Source organism: Ambystoma mexicanum, chromosome 12 (assembly GCF_040938575.1).
Source record: "Ambystoma mexicanum isolate Mex_15411 chromosome 12, UKY_AmexF1_1, whole genome shotgun sequence".
Lineage (NCBI taxonomy): Eukaryota > Metazoa > Chordata > Amphibia > Caudata > Ambystomatidae > Ambystoma > Ambystoma mexicanum.
Genome location: NC_090936.1, coordinates 636,048,416 through 636,068,983, shown reverse-complemented (window position 1 = coordinate 636,068,983; position 20,568 = coordinate 636,048,416). Strand labels below are relative to the sequence as shown.

Sequence of the window (20,568 nt, the reverse complement as noted above, 5' to 3'; positions counted from 1 at the left end):
AACACTGAGGAGCAACCACCCACAGCAGCTTCTTCAACCATTGCTAGACCTTTCTTAGAGATGGGCCCAAGAGAAAGAGAACAAGGAGGGAGAAGAGGAAGAATCCAAGGCATCCTGACGAGGTTCCAAACACGACAAACCCAGTGGTTAATATTTCCAATAGGATTCTTACAAGCAACCAGCTGCAATTCCTAAAGAAGGGCTTGAAGGTCGTACCAACCTACAGCACCAATATGTTCAATACCAAAGTGAATCTTTTTAAACTGACTACAAAGTATAAACTTAAAGTACTCTTTGCCGAACTTCCTCCACAAGATGAACCTACTGACACCAGTAATGAATCTACTGAATGTAAGGTCTAAAGTACATTTGTCCCTCCAATATTGTCCCATCAATTGAAATATTTCACAAAATAGTGCTGTCAGGCCTTAAGAAACTCCATTTTGGGAAACCATCTAAAAGGAACTTGGGGTTGGTCACCCTAAGTAACCTAGGGTTATCCAGACGTGGACCCTTTGCTCACTGCGCTCGGATAGGTACAGCTTCACCACACTGATGAGGCTCAACTAGGCCGAAACACTTGTCTGGGGTTGCCGTTGGTACTCTTGTTAAAAGGAGGATTGCCATAGCATATCGGTGCTGGACTGCACAAGTGGCTGGGACAAAGTCTGATATGCAAATGGATGTTCCTCCTTTATGAAAGGTACAGTGAGCTTAAACATGTGGCTGCGGACTCTGAGTGGGTACATTCCCAAAGAACAGTCTATCATGCCGTATTCTTTCTTTCAGAAGGGTGCCCTGACCGCTTTTCTAATTCTTCATACACCCAGCTGTGCCCACTCACCAACAATATAATTTGAAAAGGATCCTGACACTGTATTTTTTTTTACCAACCTGATACTATTAGACTACTACCGAAGAGGATTTCCATAGAAATCCCTAAACCCCTAAACCATATAGCTGTTTATCCCAACAAAACCTGTGTCTGAATAAAGACTTATTGAACCTACCTTTCTTCTGTCACCTGTTTTGTCAGTCTGCCATAGGCATCTGGGAGCTATCAGGGTCCATCCATAATCCCAAGTGAAGTACAGGATCCGGCACTGATCAATGATGTGAAGGAATCTGGCCAATGGCTAGAAATGGGAGAGACCTACAAGTAGTTTAGGAGGGCCAATTGCTGGTCATCCCGTTTTTCAATGGTGAGGTGGCACCTTTGTAAGGGGGTGGACTGGGAGGGAAAGTTGGAAATGTCAATGTAAAGTTTGGTGTCATCAGACGACTTATAGTGAACCTAAAATGAGTTTAAAATCTAGAAGAGGGGCAGAGGTACACCTTTGAGGAGAAAGAGGTGAACCCTGTGGCATCTGCAGAGGAAAAGAGTTGAGGTTAATATGCGATTTAACTGAACGGAAGGAATGTTACCACCTTTAAAGCATTAGTATTCAGGTAGGCCACCGACTGGAGTCCACCCACTGTGCCACTGCGTCAAGGCATCCAACAGTCTTAAAGACATCATAGCATCATGTAGTCTGCGGCATGGAAGAAATCATTGCATAAAGAGAGAAGAGCCTCTTTGTCGTGTCCCAGGTAGAAACTCAATTGAAATGTATCTAAATTAGAGTAGCTCAGGTTGTGATTTTGAAGCTGGTGTGGTGCAGATGTTTTTAAAGATTTAGAAGCTTGGGGATGAATGGCAATGTATCTGTAGTTGACCAGCAACCTTGGGTCTTGAGAGGACCTCTTAATAAGTGGGTGAATTATCACATGCTTATTTCCTGCTGGGGAAGAATTCTATTTGAATAAGCATTAAGGATTTTCAACAAACATGGCAAAATGGGGAGCATTGGCTATAACCATCAAGGCAGGGTCAGGCCTGCTAATGAGGCAGGGGGTTTATTGGCTTTGAGAGCATGGACTGCTTACAAAGAGTGAAGATCAAATATATAAAGTGGAAAACTGATATCATCATCATCAGTCGTGTTTACACAGATTAAAAACGTTCACATAAATAATATCAAGCACACACATAGAAAAGATACAATACGCTGTTTCTTTACGAACAATATGAATCAGATCAGAAACGGATATTAATGGCCATACAGCTGTTGGGGGCTTAGCATTCTGTGTATCATTTAGAGAGAGGGCTGCCCTTGGATGTGGAATCTTATCCTCAATGTTGTTGTTATAGAAGGAGGGACTTAGTGTGGGCGACCAGAGTCACACTGAGACATTTCAGTTGCTAATATTGCCCGAGCGCCTCATTTATCATCATTCGTTTGGAAAGGCTATATTGGTAATATTGTGAAAAAAATCATTTTGTGGGAATCGCTGTCTTCTTTTAAGTATGTTTTCACCATGTAGCTTCAAATGCTATGGTTTTAGAAGTAATGTTTTTTTTTTGTTTTACATCTATTGGAAAGAACAAAAGAAAGAGTGGTCAGATGAGACAGGCTGCATTATCGTTGCATGAGGTTATAGCAACCGCCCCGCAATACATTCAGATGTGCCAGTGCTTAAAACAAAATTGAGCAAAAATGCAGATAGTACTACCAAAGACGATGGGCCTCATTACAAGTTTGCCGGTATTGCAGCGGTAACTCTGTCAGAATACCAGCAAACGGAATTGCCATTACTTGCACTTGGTCTGCCGGAATTAACAGAAGATTACGAGTGCCAGTAAGGGTGCTAAATCCCCATTCCTTGGAGTCCCATAGGACTGTATGGGGGATTTTGATGCAATTAACGGCCATGCCCGTGGTATAGGCCGTTTTCTGCCGGTAGGGGTCAGATTTACCTCCAGCTCTTAGCTGGAGGTAAATAAATCCTTAACTCCTACTGGCAAAGTTGTAGCTGGCTGGTCCGGTAAAAGTGCAGATTTCCGTTATTACCAGCACTTTTACCATCTACCGGCCATCTCGGAATGAGGTCCAGTCTCACCATTGCCAGCACCTGATACAAATGGGGCTAGCTCTGTCAGCGAGTATTTATGGAAGCACAGTCAACACAGGAGGGGTGCAGGAGGGAAGTGGAAGAATCAAGGCCCCCCTTGGGGCTGGACATGTGCAAACAGATACATTTACAAATGAGAAAATCCCCTTCCTACAAGACTAGCCAAGTTGCAGAACTCTCTTACACTGCTAGGGTGGGTGTTGCAACAGGAGCGTCAGGGAGAAACCACTGAAAATGCAATTGAGGGAAAACGGACACAACCAATTTCTATCTGAAAGGTGACATGGTGCAACGGCTAACTACGCCAGAACGTCCAAATGTTGCTGCGTGTGTTTGTCTGTAGGCAGGGAAGACGGTCACTGTAAATTATGTCGGTACAATTGAAACCCGTATTTTGAAGATAGATTCCTAAATTCCACTAGTGTCTGAACACTACCAATGCGTGATGTATGCAGTGAAAGTCTTGCAGAGTTGGGGAAACGGGGGTAAGTGATCAATGTATCTTACAGTGGAGTGATAAATGAAGCTAGGTTTTAGGAAACAGCCCTTTATTGTTTGGATTTTGCAGGAGCTATTGTGGAAAAGCTGTGCCTTCTGTTGAGCATGCGTATGCAACACACCTGTGTGAAAATGTCGTACGTTCCCAGATTGTTCATTTCTGTTTCAGCTGTCACTGTGCATTTTACTTACGAGTAGTTTATACGTTTGTTTCATTGTGCAAAATACAGGCATGAGCTGATGCAATTTGTAAGATATGCTTTCTTATCTTTTATCCCCCTTATTTATATTTATTCAAATTACCATGCAAAGAAAAGAAAATTCCTATTACAATGGGAAAAAATAATGTATTAGATTGTATTGATGATTCCTTGGCAAAGGTGTTTTTTGCCAATATATTTGTTTTGAATCAGTCTTTTCATGTCTATTTACTGATTTCGAATTTTAGGAGCAAGACATCCAGTATCTCGTTGAGAATATTTGGGCATCCCAGTCCGTTCTCAGTTCTTGGGATGATCTCTTTGATTTGGTCATGGCCAGATGGAATAAATATTTGGAATGGACTCCTTGGAACTGTGTCCTTCTTACAAAGGACGAAGCTGCTGCCCATCTGAAGCTTAGTAATGCAGAACAGGTAACAACTCATTTTCTTTGTCTGTTTTCAACATACATTAAACGATGTGGAGCAATCTCTGTAAACGAAAAACGACTGCCTGTAAAAAAGTAACAAGAGTATCTTGGTGCCTACATGTATCCATGGCCGTGGTTCTCATCAATACTTCTGTTGGGTTGCTGCTCTGTGAAATCCTCAGCACTTTTGGTTCAGAAGCAGAGGGGTTAACTTTTACTCTCTAAGGTCTTTTGACAAATGTCACGAACCTGAGGGGAATCTACAAAGCACGCAAAACGGAAGTATTGTTAAACATGGTTTTTAGGGACTTTTTTAATAATTGGCCAAACGAAAATGCAATAAGGTCTCTTAAGTAGCAAGTGAGGGTGGCTTTATCTGTTCAGTCTTGCAAAAATGTATTTCTCACAATCCCCTTGGGGACTTGTGGGATCTCTCCCTGGTTACTCAGTCTCTGGGTGAAATATTTTCCTTTGTTCTTCCTACTTTCTTGGCGGGCTCTTCTGTAGCTCACTTACAGGGGGAATCCCACTCCCATGGTCTCAGGTCTGGAGTAATAATCACCAGCTGGGATAATGAAGGATGTCAGACCTACGCCGAAACCTCACAAAGGCCCAAAGACTCAAGCCAGTAGAGCGCCTAATGGTTTCTACTGACTTTGATATAGGCCTCTTGCCACCTCCCTGTCTCACGGTCCTCGCTCTACTGCTCACCAGCCTATTCTCACTCTCTTCCTTGACGTCCAGCCACTTGCACATACCTCAGAGAGCCTGTTGTAGTACTACCCTGGCCACTTTACTGACCTCATGCTTCACCTGCATGTTCTTGATACTTTGCAACATGCTCATTCCTCCAGCCCTTCCAAGCTCACCCTCTTTGGATTTGGGGTTCACTTCACTCTCCTTACTGCATTGATTCAGCCAAATCGCTGTGTGGCCCGATTAGCCCCTCTCTCCAACCTCCTCTCCCTGTTTGATGATTCCTCCAACCAAATCTCCTCCTTCCTTCTAATGGTATTCCTCCTCTCCTTCACCCCACATCTTTCACAATCCTCCTCCCCAACTCCTTTTCTCTCTCTATATATGCCCCCTCCGAAAACCCTCCTCCAAACAACTACACTCATCCTTTCAACCCTTAATCTTAAGGGACCTTTCTTTACCTATCAGGAACATCCCGTCTAATGGGTATCGGGTGTGTTCCATTATCCTTCTGTATTGTAATTAGTGGGCTAAACTTCCTTTGTGGCCTTCCCACCAAGCATTCTTATTTGCTCCATCCCTTTTTGCTTCCATGGGGGATCCCTTCTGCTAGAAGGAGAAACCCCAAAGTGTCTTCCATCCCTAACATCAGGAGTTTTTCCTCAGGTGCTTTGAAGGCCTAATGGGACCTAGTTTTGGCCTGAGGTACTAAAGAAAGCTATGTCTACAGCGTTGCCCACCCACAATTCCTTTTCGGCTCTAACCCTACTGGGACAGATGGTACAAAGAATGCTTACAGCATAATTCTAGAAGTTGATCTAGGTGTCTCCCTTCTGGCTTTACTAGTGAAGTGGTTTTCAAGCTGTCGATCTAGCCTAGAGTTTCGAAGGGATTGTGTCCTCCGACGTATTCCTCATCTTAGATATCTCCTTCCAGCTCTGCTGGCCTCGGAAAAATGTTTCTCTCTAGAGGGCGCTCCGCGTCGACGTCCTCCGAGTCGATGTCCCTCGACAGCCGCCGTATCGACGTCGACGTCATCCTGCCTATAAAGGCCGCGCGCAGCGTCCGTTGCTCAGTTCCGTTTTTCCGCGCTTACTCAGTGCCTCGGAATACCGTTGCTCAGTTCTTGTCAGATTAATCCTATTTATCTCGAGTCATTCGATCCGTACTCGATGGCTTCCTCGTCGGAACCGACAACTCCTCGATCCGGCTTCAAAAAATGCCGAGATTGTGGGAAAAAGATGTCGCTGACTGACCCTCACAGAGTTTGTCTGTGGTGTTTGGGAGCTGAACACCATTGTTCGGAATGCGAGGACTGTATGTCCATGACAGCTAAGGCCCTGAAGGAGCGTAGGGGGAAGCTGGAGAAAGGTAAGACTTTTAAAGCTTCTTCTTCGTCGACGAAGTCGAGACACTCGTCTCCTCGTCACCATTCGCGCTCCAGGTCTCGGAGTGGGTCTCATCACTCCTCGAGATCGAAGCACTCGAAGAGGAGACGTCGAACATCCCCTTCTCCGTCTTCCTCTTCCTCTGTTTCGCCAAAAAGAATCCCTTGCCCCACGAAACATAGTTCCCGGGCTGAATGGGAGGAATTCAGCAAAAATATGATGAGCGTCTTCGAGAAAGCGGCCTCGACCACCTCGAAGACTGCCGAGAGCGATGCTCTGGTCGAAAGACCCAAAGGTCAAAAACGGCGCGAGTCGCAGTACCCGGCGAAGGAAACCTCTCGAGCGCGTCTCGAACCCTCGAGTAGGACTATGACTTCCAAACCTTCCTCGAAGGTTCCGTCGACGCCGTCGACTAGGGTTCCGTCGACGCCGAGATCGATGTCTTCGACGTCGTTGTCGAAGGGACCTTCGACACACGGGTCTGTCGACTCGACGCCAGCTTCGACACCGGCGTCGACGCCAAGAAAAGTCATGGTTACGACACACCCAGTGACTATCCCCAGGTCCTCGACGTCGATGGCTTCGAGATTGTCGAGTAGAATTCCAATTCTGTCGAGGTCTTCGAGGCCTCCGCCTTTGTTTTCGACGCCACGCTCGAAGCCTTCGACGTCGGCGTCAACGACATCGACGTTTTCGAGGCCGATAATGACAAGTTCGGCACCCTCTGCCTTGGAAATGGGATTTACTCCCTTTATGAGTTCAGAACAATTGAGAACTATTTTCCTCTGAAGAACGCAGGTTAAAGGATCTTCATGATTCCTTACATGAGGCAAGTGGGTTAGACACTTCCCCTGAGGTGGAGTTTGCTAGGCCAGACCCGGGGGAGCATGCTGAAACCCCCTATAGAGCCTTAATGGCCAGGATAACAGAGTTCATGGTGTGGTCTGCACCTTCACAATCTTTCTAACAAGATGACCTCACAGATATTCTTGACAAAGGCCCACAGGAGGATCCTGTGGTGCCTTTTCATAAAGCTCTTCAGAGGAAGATCATGACAAACTGGGAAACCCCAGATGTCGTACCAGCAGTAAATAAAAAACTGTCTACAAAGTACAGGGTATCTTCTACAGACCCGGAGTTTTTGTCTAAACACCCATCCCCAGAAAGTCTGGTGGTACAGGCAGCATCCTCTACCGATGTCAAGACGGCTTATCCTACCGTCCCACAGGACAGGGACGATAAAAAATATGATGCTATGGCAAAGAAAGTCTTTTCAGCATGGCGTTAAAATCTGTTAATGCTACTTGCACCCTTGCTAGGTTCAGCCATACACTTTGGGAGTGTGCTTCTACAGCGGCTGACTGCATCCCGGAGGGAGAAGAAAGGGATGCGTTCCTGAATATTATACAGGACGGTAAAGACGCTATGTGCGAATCCCTCCAGACGGGCATTGATTCGGCTGACAGTATCAGCAGAGCAATGGCGGCATGTACATCAACCAGGAGATTCGCTTGCTTGAGAAAGTCTGGTTTTGCCCCAGATGTGCAAGCCAGGCTCTTGAACATGCCATTCGATGGCTCTTCTTTGTTCGGGAAAAAGGCGGATGACAGTTTAGAGAAACTGCAAACTTCAAAAGCAGCAGCAAAATCCCTAGGAGCTGCAATCCGTCAGACTCCCTTTCGTCCCACAGGAACCTCTGCGAGGGGCAAGTCCTTTTGCTTCTACTCCGCATTCGGAAGAGGTAGAGGACGACCGGCACAAAGGGGACAAAGAAGAACTACCCGAGGTGGACGGGGTAGATATTCAAAAGCCGCAGCAACAGCAGGTGCCTCTTTACCATCGGCATCTGCATAAGCCGCCCCAAAACCACTCTGAGGACTTCCCTCACAGGACACCTGTAGGAGGCAGGTTGACTCAAAATCTGGCGGTATGGCAGGCTATCACGTCAGATGCTTGGGCATTGGAAACAGTTGCCCAAGGTTACTGCCTGCCTTTCCTACGTATACCTCAGAGTCATCCACCGGGGATCAGCTCTCAGAAAGCTCCAGATCCGCTCCTCTTGCAGGAAATTTTGGACCTGCTAGAGAAAGGTGCCATAGAACCGGTACCTGTAGCGGAGAGGAACAAGGGCTGGTACTCCGCTTACTTTCTCATTCCAAAGAAAGACGGAGGACTGAGACCCATCTTGGACTTGCGAGAATTGAACAAATTCCTCAGAAAAGACAAATTCAAGATGGTCACTCTTTCTCAGATCCTCCAGGCCCTTCAGTTCCAGGACTGGTTGGTATCTCTGGACCTTCAGGACGCTTATTTCCATGTGCCTATCCATCTCAAACACAGGAAATACCTGAGGTTCGCAATTGGCAACTCTCACTATCAATTTCGAGTGCTGCCATTTGGGCTGACCTCCGCCCCGAGGGTCTTCACCAAGTTAATGTCGGTAGTGGCTGCAAGTCTAAGGAGGGAAGGGATTCAGGTCTACCCCTACCTGGACGATTGGTTGATCAGGGCTGTTTCTTCGGAACAAGCTCAGATCCAGCTAAATCACGTGTGCCACTTCCTTCACAGACTGGGCTTCTCCCTCAATTTAAAGAAGTCACAAATGATACCATCGCAGAGACTCCAGTTCATAGGAGCGATCCTGGACACTTCCCTGGGAAAAGCCTCGCCACCAGAGGTGAGGGCTCAAGATATTCTACAGATGGTTACCAAGTTCCAACATGCCCAACGTCTCCCAGCCTTCGACTTTTTGAGGTTGCTAGGCCTCATGGCATCCTGCATTTTCCTTGTGCCAGAGGCTCGCCTGAGAAGGAGATCCCTCCAGTGGGCACTGAGGACTCAGTGGTCACAATTCTCAGGGAGAATGACAGATCTTCTTCAGGTTCCCGGCAGGGTGGCTCGAGACCTTCAGTGGTGGGCCTGTCAGGAGAACATTCTGAAAGGGGAACAGTTTTGGCAACCCTGGCCGGAGATAACAGTAGTCACGGATGTCTCACTCACGGGGTGGGGAGCCCACGCCAACGACTTGACCATCAGGGGTCGTTGGTCTTCATCGGAGTCCAGACTACATATCAACCTGTTAGAGCTGAGAGCCATCAGACTTGCGCTGAAGGCGTTCCTGCCAGCTGTACAAGGGAAGAACGTCCTGATAATGGCGGACAACACGGTGGCCATGCATTACCTCAACAAAAGAGGAGGCGTAGGATCACTACCCCTGTGCAGAGAGGCGATGCAGCTCTGGTTTTGGGCAATCCAAGAAGGAATCTCTCTATCGGCAGTTCACCTAGCCGGAGAGAAGAACTTGACAGCGGACGCTCTGAGCAGGCAGAACACAGTCTCCCACGAGCGGGAGCTAGCTCAGGAAGTCCTTCAAGAGATCTTCGCCCTTTGGGGAACCCCTCAGGTAGATCTGTTCGCCACCAGCCTAAACAGGAAATGCGACCTGTTCTGCTCAAGGGAATTTCCCCCGAGAGGAGCTCTGGGAAACGCGTTCATAGTGGACTGGGAGTTTCCGCTTCTGTACGCGTTCCCACCGGTCCCTGTCATTCCTCAAATGATCAGGAGGTTGAGAAGATTCCGGCGAACCATGAACCTAATTGCCCCGGATTGGGCCAGGAGAACGTGGTACCCGGACCTTCTAGACTTGTCTATCTGCCCTCCAATTCGACTTCCACTCAGAGAGAACCTACTCTCACAGAAGGGAGGTCAGGTTCTCCATCCAGACATCAAAACCCTCAACCTTCACGCTTGGCTTCTGAAAGGCTGAGGTACAAGGATTGGGACCTCCCTCATGATGTTATGGAGGTGTTGCTTTCGGCAAGGAGGCCAGCAACAAAGTCTTTATACCGCTGCCGTTGGAACAGATTTTGCAGCTGGTGTAGAGAACAGAATATCGACCCTTTTTCATGTGGTACACCAATGGTTTTGTCCTTCCTACTATATTTGGCAAATTCAGGCCTTCAAGTTGGCACCATTAAGGGCTATCTCGCAGCGCTATCCATCTTTAAGCGTACTGCGGAAGAACCATCCCATTTCAAATTACCCTTGGTAATACAGTTTCTAAAGGGGTTAACCAATGTTTATCCCCCAAGACCATTCCAAGTTCCCCTATGGGATTTAAACTTAGTACTAACTTTCCTGATGGGCACACCTTTCGAACCTCTCCATTCTTGTTCGTTAAGATTCCTTACCCTTAAAACTGTTTTATTAATAGCACTTACATCTGCTAGAAGGGTGAGCGAATTACAAGCTCTTTCTTGTAAACCCCCTCATACAATCTTTCACAAAGACAAAGTTGTCCTGCAAGTGAAGCCTAATTTCCTCCCAAAGGTGGTTTCTGAATTCCATATCACTCAGAAGATTACCCTACCATCTTTCTATCCTCCTCCTCACCCGGGGAAAGAGGAAGAGAGGTTACACAGGCTAGACCCTAGGAGGGCTTTAAGTTTTTACATCAGTAGACTAGCCAGGATAAGACAGGCAGACCAGCTGTTTGTAGGTTACGCAGGTCACAAGCTGGGGTTACCAATAACTAAGCAGACCATTTCCAGATGGATCATTCTAGCCATTCTGGAATGTTATAAACTGGCAGGGAAAGAGCCCCCTCAAAACCTTAGGGCTCATTCGACCAGAGGTATTGCAGCTTCATCGGCCCTCAAAAGAGGCGTGCCGGTTAAAGACATCTGTGCGGCCGCTACATGGTCGTCTGTCCATACCTTTACACGTTTTTACAATTTGGATTCCTCCTCCAGTCAAGAGACTAGGTTTGGAAGGGCTGTACTGCATTCTATTCATCAATAGAAGACAGCGTGAAGTCAGTACTCCCTCCTCCGATAATAGAATACTGCTATGGGAGCCTATCTAAGATGAGGAATACGTCAGAGGACACAATCCCTTCGAAGAACAAGTTACTTCTTACCTTGTAACGTTCTTTCGACGGGATGTTCCTCCGACGTATTCCTCATCGACCCTCCCATCCATCCCCGCAGTTCTACTTCCCTTGTTGTTGCAGCTTACGCTCCTTCAGGGTGATTAGTTTAGTCCAGAAAGTATTATTGTGGGCTACAAAACGGAACTGAGCAACAGACGCTGCGCGCAGCCTTTATAGGCAGGATGACGTCGATACGGCGGCTGTCGAGGGACATCGACTCGGAGGACGTCAACGCGTAGCGCCCTCTAGAGAGAAAAAATGTTCCGAGGCAAGCAGAGCTGGAAGGAGATATCTAAAATGAGGAATACGTCGGAGGAACATCCCGTCGAAAGAACGTTACAAGGTAAGAAGTAACTTGTTCATCTCACTGGAGTTCCTCAAAGTCTTGTGGTCACTAGCTCCATAAAAAGCCTCATAAGTACGAGGATCGCAAGTACAAATCCCCATTCTGGGACAAGCCCCAGGACACAAAGGCAAGTTTCACTCTTGTGAGTCAGCATTGTGATGCCTAAGGTGAGAGCCTCATTCCGTGCATATTTCGTCATAACATTTGGGAGCATCACAGAACATTCTTGAGGTTTGTTGGACATGCCTTCACTACAAGTGCACATCAAAGCCATCTCCCCAGAGTGAGTCTTATTTAGCTCTCATGGCCACCATCTATAAGGCTGGGCTTGTGACTTTCAAGGGGCCCCCACCAGGGTGATGCCAACAGCTGATCCAGTGCATGCACGTTAATTCCTCCTATGTAGGCACATGCCACCATGGAAGCATCGATATATATAGTATCGGAGACCTCAGGCGTTTTTAAGGGACTTGAGGGTGGAATAATTTAAATTAAGTGTCATGAGGCAGAAGAGCCTGCCATGATGAGTGTAGTCATTCCTAAATTTCAAGCCATGTTGCAAGGGAACCTGCATCACAAAACCAATTGCTTTAACACTGAAGTGCAAGTGAGTGTTGGAGACAAGAAATGAAGGGTTGCCTCCAGGATGATCCAACATGCACAAGCCCACACATAGCTGATCAGACTCATGAATCTAAGTGAGTCTGCATTCATCATGCTCCCCTTGTTCCAACAAAATGTTCCAAGCAACCCAGGCCCCATCGTCACCCATCAGAAATTGGCTGATCCTGGCATGTCAGGCACTTGAAGGATTTGGCTGAATGGCGACAGGCCAGTCAAGCCTGCGGTCCCAAGAGGATGCCATCCACTTTGCCCCTCATGATTTGAAGAAAAAGAAATGGCATTGATTTACAGGTATCCTATTGATTTACAGGTATCCTAAATTGACTGAATAGGTTTAATAGGAAATTTAATGTTACTTTATAAGATTCTGAAGTTGAGTTTTGGTGATGCAGCAACCAAAACCTGAATTGGTGTATTGTTTGGAATGCTTCGGGAACCCTCGGGTTCCAGATAATGTGTTGCAAAGTTGGTTCATGGTGAACACTTAATGAGGAAACAATAAAAGAAAAGAAAAAGCAATGCAAAGAAACAAGGGATGTAATCAGCGGAATGGGAACCTGCTCACTATGTGGTCACAGAAAATAAGGAAGAAAAAGCTGGGGGACCTCTCATTGGCAGAGATCAGTACCCCTCTGATACCATATCAACATTCAATAGAAAGCTCAAAACTACAATCAACACTTAATTAATCGATGAAGCAGTCAAATCTTGGACTGATTAAGGGCCAACAGAACCCTGCCTGTAAAAAACGTCTGCTTGGCTAATTGGATTGAAGTATGCCATGACTGTCTCCCCTTTGATGCCCTATACAATATACAACTAGGGCATCAAAGGGGAGACAGTCATGGCATACTTCAATCCAATTAGCCAAGCAGACGTTTTTTACAGGCAGGGTTCTGTTGGCCCTTAATCAGTCCAAAGAGCTGTTTGCCCTGGTCGAATCTTTTTCATCCACAGCTAGAATAGTACTCGGGGTGACACCTTCTCATACCTGGTGTGACTCATTGGCTAATTTCTTTATTAGCAAAGTCACAGGCATTCGGGATCATATACATTTAAATGCCCTGACTGCCATCACCGCTGATTGTGACAAAGCCAGCAGACAAGCCCAGCATTCCTGATCATGTTTCCCGGAATTCTCCACTGCAGAGGTAGCTAGGGCAATTGGCCAGCTGAAATCTACCGCCCCATCAGACCCGATTCCAGTAGCAGTGCTTCAAGAGATTCTTCCGGCAGTGATCACCTGTGTTACAACCACATCATTCCTGCAACAATCTTCTGGCCTTGATCCCTTTCAGTCAGGCTTCTGTCCGGGGCGAGGTACCAAGAGTGTCCTGGTGTTGGTACTAAATGATCTTACCATGCTGCACGATCAAGGCAGTGTGGGAGCCCTGGTATTGCTTAATCTATTGGCGTCTTTCGACACGTTCGACCACGCCATTCTCCTTGCCTGGTTTCCAGCAGCAGGCCTCTCTGGTACCGTTCTGGACTGCTTTTCCTCTTTTCTATTGGATCGTGGTCAGACACTCTATCTACCACATTTTCTTTCAAACTCATACTGTCTATCCTGTGATGTTCCCCAAGGCTCCGTCCTGCCCCTTTTGTTTTGTAACATCTATGTTCAGCCACTAGTGGCTCTCATCCGCTTTCGCGGCTTCAGATGCTATGCCTATGCAGCGACACCCTGATCCTGGTCAAGACTGAGATTTCCGAGGTGTCTGCACGGCTGGGCGAGTGTCTGGTGGCTGTGAAGAGCTGGATGGATTGCAGCTGGCTAAAAGCTCAATGGGGACAAGACAGAGGTACTGGTGGTGGGTTCTTCCTCTAAGACCTCTGGGGTTCTTCCTTTTGGCTGGTTGTGATTGGAGACTCTCCTACCCCGATGTCCACGGTGAAGAATGTGGACGTTTATCTGTCCTCTTCCCTGTCAATGCCCACTCTGGTGAGTGGTGTTTGTAAGATGGGTTTCTACTCCCTGAGGGTACTCCGGAGGTTACTCTGTTTTCTACCTGCTGCCCTTTGCCTCCAGGTAGTGGCGTCCCTGGTTACTAGCCGCATTGACTATTGTAATGCTCTCGATCTGGCACAGCTGAAAGGTCTGGTCCACAGGCTGCAACGTCTGCAAAACATGGCAGCTATAGTTGCACAGGTTCTCCGTATGGAGCTCATATCAGCCCGGTTCTCTGCCCCCTTCACTGGCTGCCGGTGGCCAATAGGATCAAATTCAAAGCCCTCTACTTGGTACATCAGGCCTTCTATCTTCAAGGGGCAGAATATTTGCAGGATAAGTTCCGACCATACATTCCAGGCTGTCTCTTGCGATCTAGAATGGCCAACTTTGTGGTCATCCCCACATTCCAGCGATTTCAGGTTGGGTGACGGGCCTTCTCCGTGGATGCAGGAACTCTCTGGAATGACCTGCCAACATCTCTTCGGAGCACGGACAACCACCTTCAATTTTGTTGCCTCCTAAAAACGCTTCTCTTCTAAACTGACTTCGTGGTCTTTCCCGAGCATCCTAGTGCCAAGATACCTTCAGGGGAACGAGGGCTCTACAAGAACGTCTAATAACAAAAATAATAATGTTGAGAATCCTGAGAGATCTCCCTCCCCTTGCAAATGTAGTGACTTAAAGGTCCAATTCATAATAGAAGATATTTTTGCTGATAACAATACTCTGCTTCACCGGGCTCGAGTTCTGGTTGTCTTGTACTTATGTCCCCGGCAGACGAAATAAATAATAAGGTTAAATCTGCAACGTATTCAGTAGTTTGTTCAGAAACATCCATTGAACAGATTTTCATATTTACGGATAATGTGAAAAGAAAAGTATCGCAAAATGCTGTGAGCCGGGAGGCTCGGAGTGTAATACAGAGGGAGAATTGTAACTGGATTCTAGCCATTTGGTCTAATCGAGCTACGCCCATACCTTGACGCAATGGAAAATCACAAGTTTAAAGTATTATCTTGGAATTCAAGGGGGCATTCTAGACTACTCAGTAGTAGTAACTTGGTTAAATGTCTGCGTTCTCACAAAGTATTTTTTACTCAAGGAATTCCACCCACTTCAACACTTTTCTTAGATGGATTTACAAACTTTCGAACCCTGTCATACAGGGACACACAGAGAGACTGAAAGCAAGTCTCTTTGCTGATGTTTGTAATTTTATTTTCAGCAGAAGAATGTATGAAGAAGGAAAATGTTATTTGTATGCAAGACATTGTTTTGCAACAAAGTACTGATCTCTTGGGAAACCTATTTCTATTGATTGATATATATGTTCCACAAATCGAAAAAGAACAACATGTATTGATCCAAAAATGTACTTTGGTATTGGAAAAATGGAATAGTTCTATTTCCAAATTCTCTTATTTTGTGCGGTGAGGACATGAACGCAAGATGCCTGCTTAAGATTGCCCCTGACGGTATCAGTGCAAACAATATAGAAATATCCCAGAGGCACAGCTGTGCCAGAAGAAATGTAACAGTAAAGAATGATTCTGGATAGAATATTTCTTCATCTGGGGTTTACTCGTGCTCAATGGTAGGATACAAAAATTATATCCCTGGGTAATTTATGTGGTTAGATCGGAATGTTGAGTCTGTTAATTACTTTTATTAGCCATTTTCACTTTAATTCTTTACAGATAATTAAAAGAAAACTGAGTGATAATTCTCCCTTGGCATAATTACTGTGAGTTGGGGGCCTAGCACATGTTATTTCCCAAGGATCTAGTACTTATACTTGAACAGGAGAACTCCCTGGAAGTCACGCTTTGTGCAAAGAGACTTCAATTAAACACATAAACATACACACAAAGTATAAGTCCTTTCACCACAATTTTGTTGTGGTAAATACTTAAGGAAGACTCATATAAATCATTGAAAATAAACTATACATGGGATTCTTTAATATACCTAAGATAAAACAATTTAGGAAGGAATTGCATGCCCCCAAACCTGAAGCTCTTAATAATGAAATATATCAAAAGAGAAGGCTATTATGGCAAGTGTATACAAATTAGCTTGGACATTATGAGCATACATGAGCATCAAAAAGATGGAAAAGGCTATTGATGGCTGCCCTAAAAAAAAAGCAGCTGAAGCTTTTGGAAATTATTGAAACAAAAGGATAAGAACTTAGGTGCTAGACAAATAATGCCAATATATGAAAACCTGTAAACTTCTTACATTGCATCCACCTTACAACCAATGGATTGTGAGTGGGAAGACATTAAATATCATGAAAAGCTATCCCAGAAGAAGGAATTTATTTTTCATATGAAGACATTGAAAAAGCTATATCAAGTCTAAAGAACTCAGTCACCTGTCCTGGATGGTCTGCCAAATATGGTGTTAAAACACCAGCCAGAGGCGTGGCATGGTCTACTAGGTCCATTCTTTACCCAGATTGTTAAAATGGGCGACATTCCGAGGTCCTGCCAAGAGGCTGTAATCATCCCTATTTATGAAAAAGGAGAGACAGGAGATCCATGCCCCTATAGGCTGACTGCTTTGTTAGACACAATTAGTAAATTGCTTGCATCTCTAATCCTAAAGAAATTACATTAATGGGCTACTAACAAAATACTGCATATAGAGCAGGTGGGATTTAGAAGCAATTGCACTACGAAACATAATATTCTTTTATTGAATGCCCTAACTAAAATGGCCCATATAAATGATAGGCCCCCTCTATTTGTTACTTACATAGACTTTGCGTCTGCTTTTGATACAGTATGCCGTGAATGTCTCTGGAAAAAGATGAGTAAGGGTCAATTGGAAGGTGCATGGTTAAAATTCATTATGAAGTTGCATGAAAATATGAGGGTCAAAATTTGGTTAAATGCTGAAGACAGTGTAGCAGTATATATTTAAACCGGAGCCTGAAACACACTAGGGATAGTGTTACTCGCACACCCTGTCGACGTCCCTTTTCAAGTTTCGAAAACAACAACTGTAATACTCTGCAGCTTCCACTAGATGCCTATGCATAGCATGTGAATCTAAGCAGATACAAGCATCAGAAATACGATTACAGTGAGTATATATTTCTGAGGCTTGTGGAATCTGCTTAGATCACATGCTATGCATAGGCTGACATCTAGTGGAAGCTGCAGAGTATTACAGTTGTTGTTTTTCAAAACTCGAAAAGGGACGTCGACAGGGCGTGACAGTAATACTATCCTTAATGTCACGTCCACTGCACCCATGGTCCTTCACGCGTTGAGGTCCCTCATATTGTTTTTTTCCGCCATCGTGATGGACGATTAATCGCGGAGTTCATTTTCAGCTCACACCATTTAATATTGAAAAATCAAAGCTAGATACTTTCTGTCCTTTCTCAAAACCGACTTCGACTACATATTCACCAGCGGTGAAAGGACGACTGTCGAACAAAGTCCCAGACTCGATGGACCCTTTCGGCCTTGGAAGGCTGGACCGGGCCTCGCCTTAACAGTAGGGAGAGTGGGGGGAGGGGTCATTGCAGAATGAATTTTCCCCTTTACACTCTCTTTTCTCGCCTGGTTGCCATTTTGCTTAAATATGGAAAACACTCAATTTATTTAAGTTCTGCCCCAGTTATAAGAAAAAATTCCCTGGGTAGACAAGCACTGGGTGTGCAATCTGTGTCTAGTACGGGATCACGAGGGGCATTGTCGAGCCTGCAAGTTCTTCAAGCCAAAGACACTTCAGGACCAGAAAACAAAGTGCTGGGCCCATCACATAATTTCCTGATGTTTTAGTGATGAAACATGAGCAGACTATTTTCAGCGTGTGCCTCATTACCATTTGTCCAATCCTTGTCATTACCACTGCACCCATCTCTTGCTACCACACTACCTTACTTTGACAAACTCACCCGTTCTCTACCGCATTCCCTCTCTCGCTACCACATTCCCCCTTCTCCCTATAACATTCCCCCTCTCTGCAGTAACGCCCTCTCTAGTGCACTCTCCTCTCACTCGAACACACTTCCTTCCTCTCTCTCACACTCCAAGCTCCCCCTGTCACATCCCCCTCCCTCTGCCATAAAACCCCTCTCTCACACGCCCTCTGTCATGCCCTCCCTTCCCTATCTGCCACACTCCCCTTTCTCTCCCACACTCCCCTTTCACTCTGCCCCCTCTGCACCGCACTCCCCTGCAGCACACTTCCCATGCAACACACTTCCCCTGCCGCACCCCCTCCCTCTGGAACACAATCAACCCCACTCTTCAATACACTTCCCACAGTTTACCACATTCTCCCTACCATCGACCACACTTTCCCGTTTTCCTTTTCTCTACCACACCCCCTGTGTCTCCCCCACACTTCGCCTCTTTCTCTACCAAACTACCCATCTGTCTACCACCCTGCCCTTCTTTCCCTCTCTCCCTACCACACTTCCCTTCCACCACACTCCTGCTCTCTACTCTTTTGCCCCCCTCTCTCTCTAAATACACTGCCGACTCTCTCAACAACACACTCCCCCTCTCTGTACCAAACTCTCCCTCAATATCACCCCCTCTAATACCACACTCCCCCTTTTTACTATGCCCCTTCTCTCTGTGTCACACTCACCCATCTCTACTATACCATCCTTCTCTCTACCATATTCCCCTGTCAAATTTTCTACACTCTCCTCTCCCTACCACACTCCTCCACTCTTCAAACACTCCTCTACCGCACTCTCCCTACCATGCTCCCCCTCTCTCCTATGCCCCTATTTACTTCACACCTTTCTCTCTCTTGCTTTCACCCCTGTCTGCCACACTCACCCTTCTCTCTGCCACACTCGCCCCCACTCTGTCACACACATTCTCTTCCACACTCCCCCTCTTTGTCACACTCCCCTTCACTCTACCACATTCCCTCACTTTTGACTAAACTGACCTCTATCGCTCTACCACACTGTCCCTCTTTCTCTCTACCATACTGCCCCCTCTCTCATTCCCTCCCTCACACTTTCCGTCGCTACCACATGCTCCTCTTCACCCTCTACCACTCTCCTCTCTCTCTCTCCCACACTGTCCCCTAACACCCCCCCTCTGCCACACTCCCTCCCTCCACCACACTCCACCTCTGACACACTACCTCTCTCTGCAATATTCCCTCTCTCTATATATATCCCTCTCTCCCTTTCTCCCTGCCATGCTCTCGCCATCTGCCATCCTCGCTCTTTCTGTCTGCCATGCTCCCTTTATGTTTGGCACGCTTCGCCTCTCTACCACACCCTCTCTCTGCCATTCTCCCCCTTTCTACCATGCGCTCTTCTCTCAACCATGCTCCTCTTCTCTACCATTTCCCCCCTCTTTACCACGCTCCCCTTTTACTCTATCACATTCCCCCTCTCTCTACCACGTCCCCTCTCTCTATCACGTCCCCTCTCTCTACCACGTCCCCTCTCTCTACCACGTCCCCCCTCTCCCTATCACACTACCCCTCTCTCTACCACACTCCCCATGTCTCTACAACTCTCTCTCTATACCACACTCCCCCTGTGTATCACCCCTGTTCTCTCTACCATACTGCCCCTCTCCCTAACCACACTGCCCAAATCTCTCTACCACACCACCCATTTCTATTACGCCCCCTCTGCACCACATTCCTCCTCTCGACACCACACTCCCTCTTAACTCTCCCTCGATAGCATGCCCTCTAATTTCACAATGCCCTTTTTTACCATGCTCCCTTCTCTGTGTCACACTCCCTCATTGTTACTATACCACCCCATCACTCTCTACGATACTCCAGCTCTCTGTGTCAAATCCCCTCTCTCACACTCTACCACATACCTCCTTTCACTCTCTTCTCCAACCCCCTCTTTACCACACTCCTTCTCTGTCACACTCTCACCTCTCTCTCTACCACTCTTTCCCCACCATGCAGCCCCTCCCTCTCCTATGCCCGCCTATTTACTTCACACCCCTCACTCTGCCACGCTCACCCCTCTCTCTGTCTGCACACTTTCTCCTCTCTCAGCCACACACCCCCTCTCTCAACCGCACTCCCCCCCACTCACACTCCTCTTCACTCTACCACATTCCTTCCCTCTTTACCATACTGCCTATTATGGGGCCGGTGGCGGTCACGCAGCCGCCTCACTGGTGCTAGGCGGCCCAGCACCATGTTGGTGTTCCGGGGTCACCCAGACTTACTTGAGGCAGTGTCCCCACAGCCGTGTCAGGCTGTGGGGACACAGCCTGGGTGCCGGAGCACCTCAGATGCCGGCAGCATCCTGGATGGTGGGTGCCTGGGCTGGAACCAGACCAGCAGGAACCTGCAGGGCCGTGATCACACGGTGTGGGGCCTGCAGGCCAGTGCTGCAGGACCGTGATCATGCCGTGTAGGCCTGCAGGTCCAAAGTGAGAGTCTGAGGCAACAGGAGTTCCATAGTTGGAGTGTGCAGCCGTTCTGCTGCACGTGCCTGCAGGGGCTCCTTTTATTAGCTTGGGCCATGACACAGTCATGACCCATTTTAAAAGGGCAATACACGTGGGAGGGTCACACATCACACTGC

General features: G+C 46.8%; 1 protein-coding gene across 1 annotated transcript in view; it reads left to right on the top strand.

Annotated features, from left to right (window-relative positions):
• Positions 1 to 20,568, top strand: part of IQUB (IQ motif and ubiquitin domain containing) — a 548,499-nt gene that overhangs the window by 526,156 nt on the left and 1,775 nt on the right. Inside the window, exon 12 of the mRNA XM_069629104.1 lies at positions 3,899 to 4,084. Coding sequence (XP_069485205.1) covers positions 3,899 to 4,084 — 186 coding nt within the window. The remainder of the gene's footprint in view (positions 1 to 3,898; positions 4,085 to 20,568) is intronic.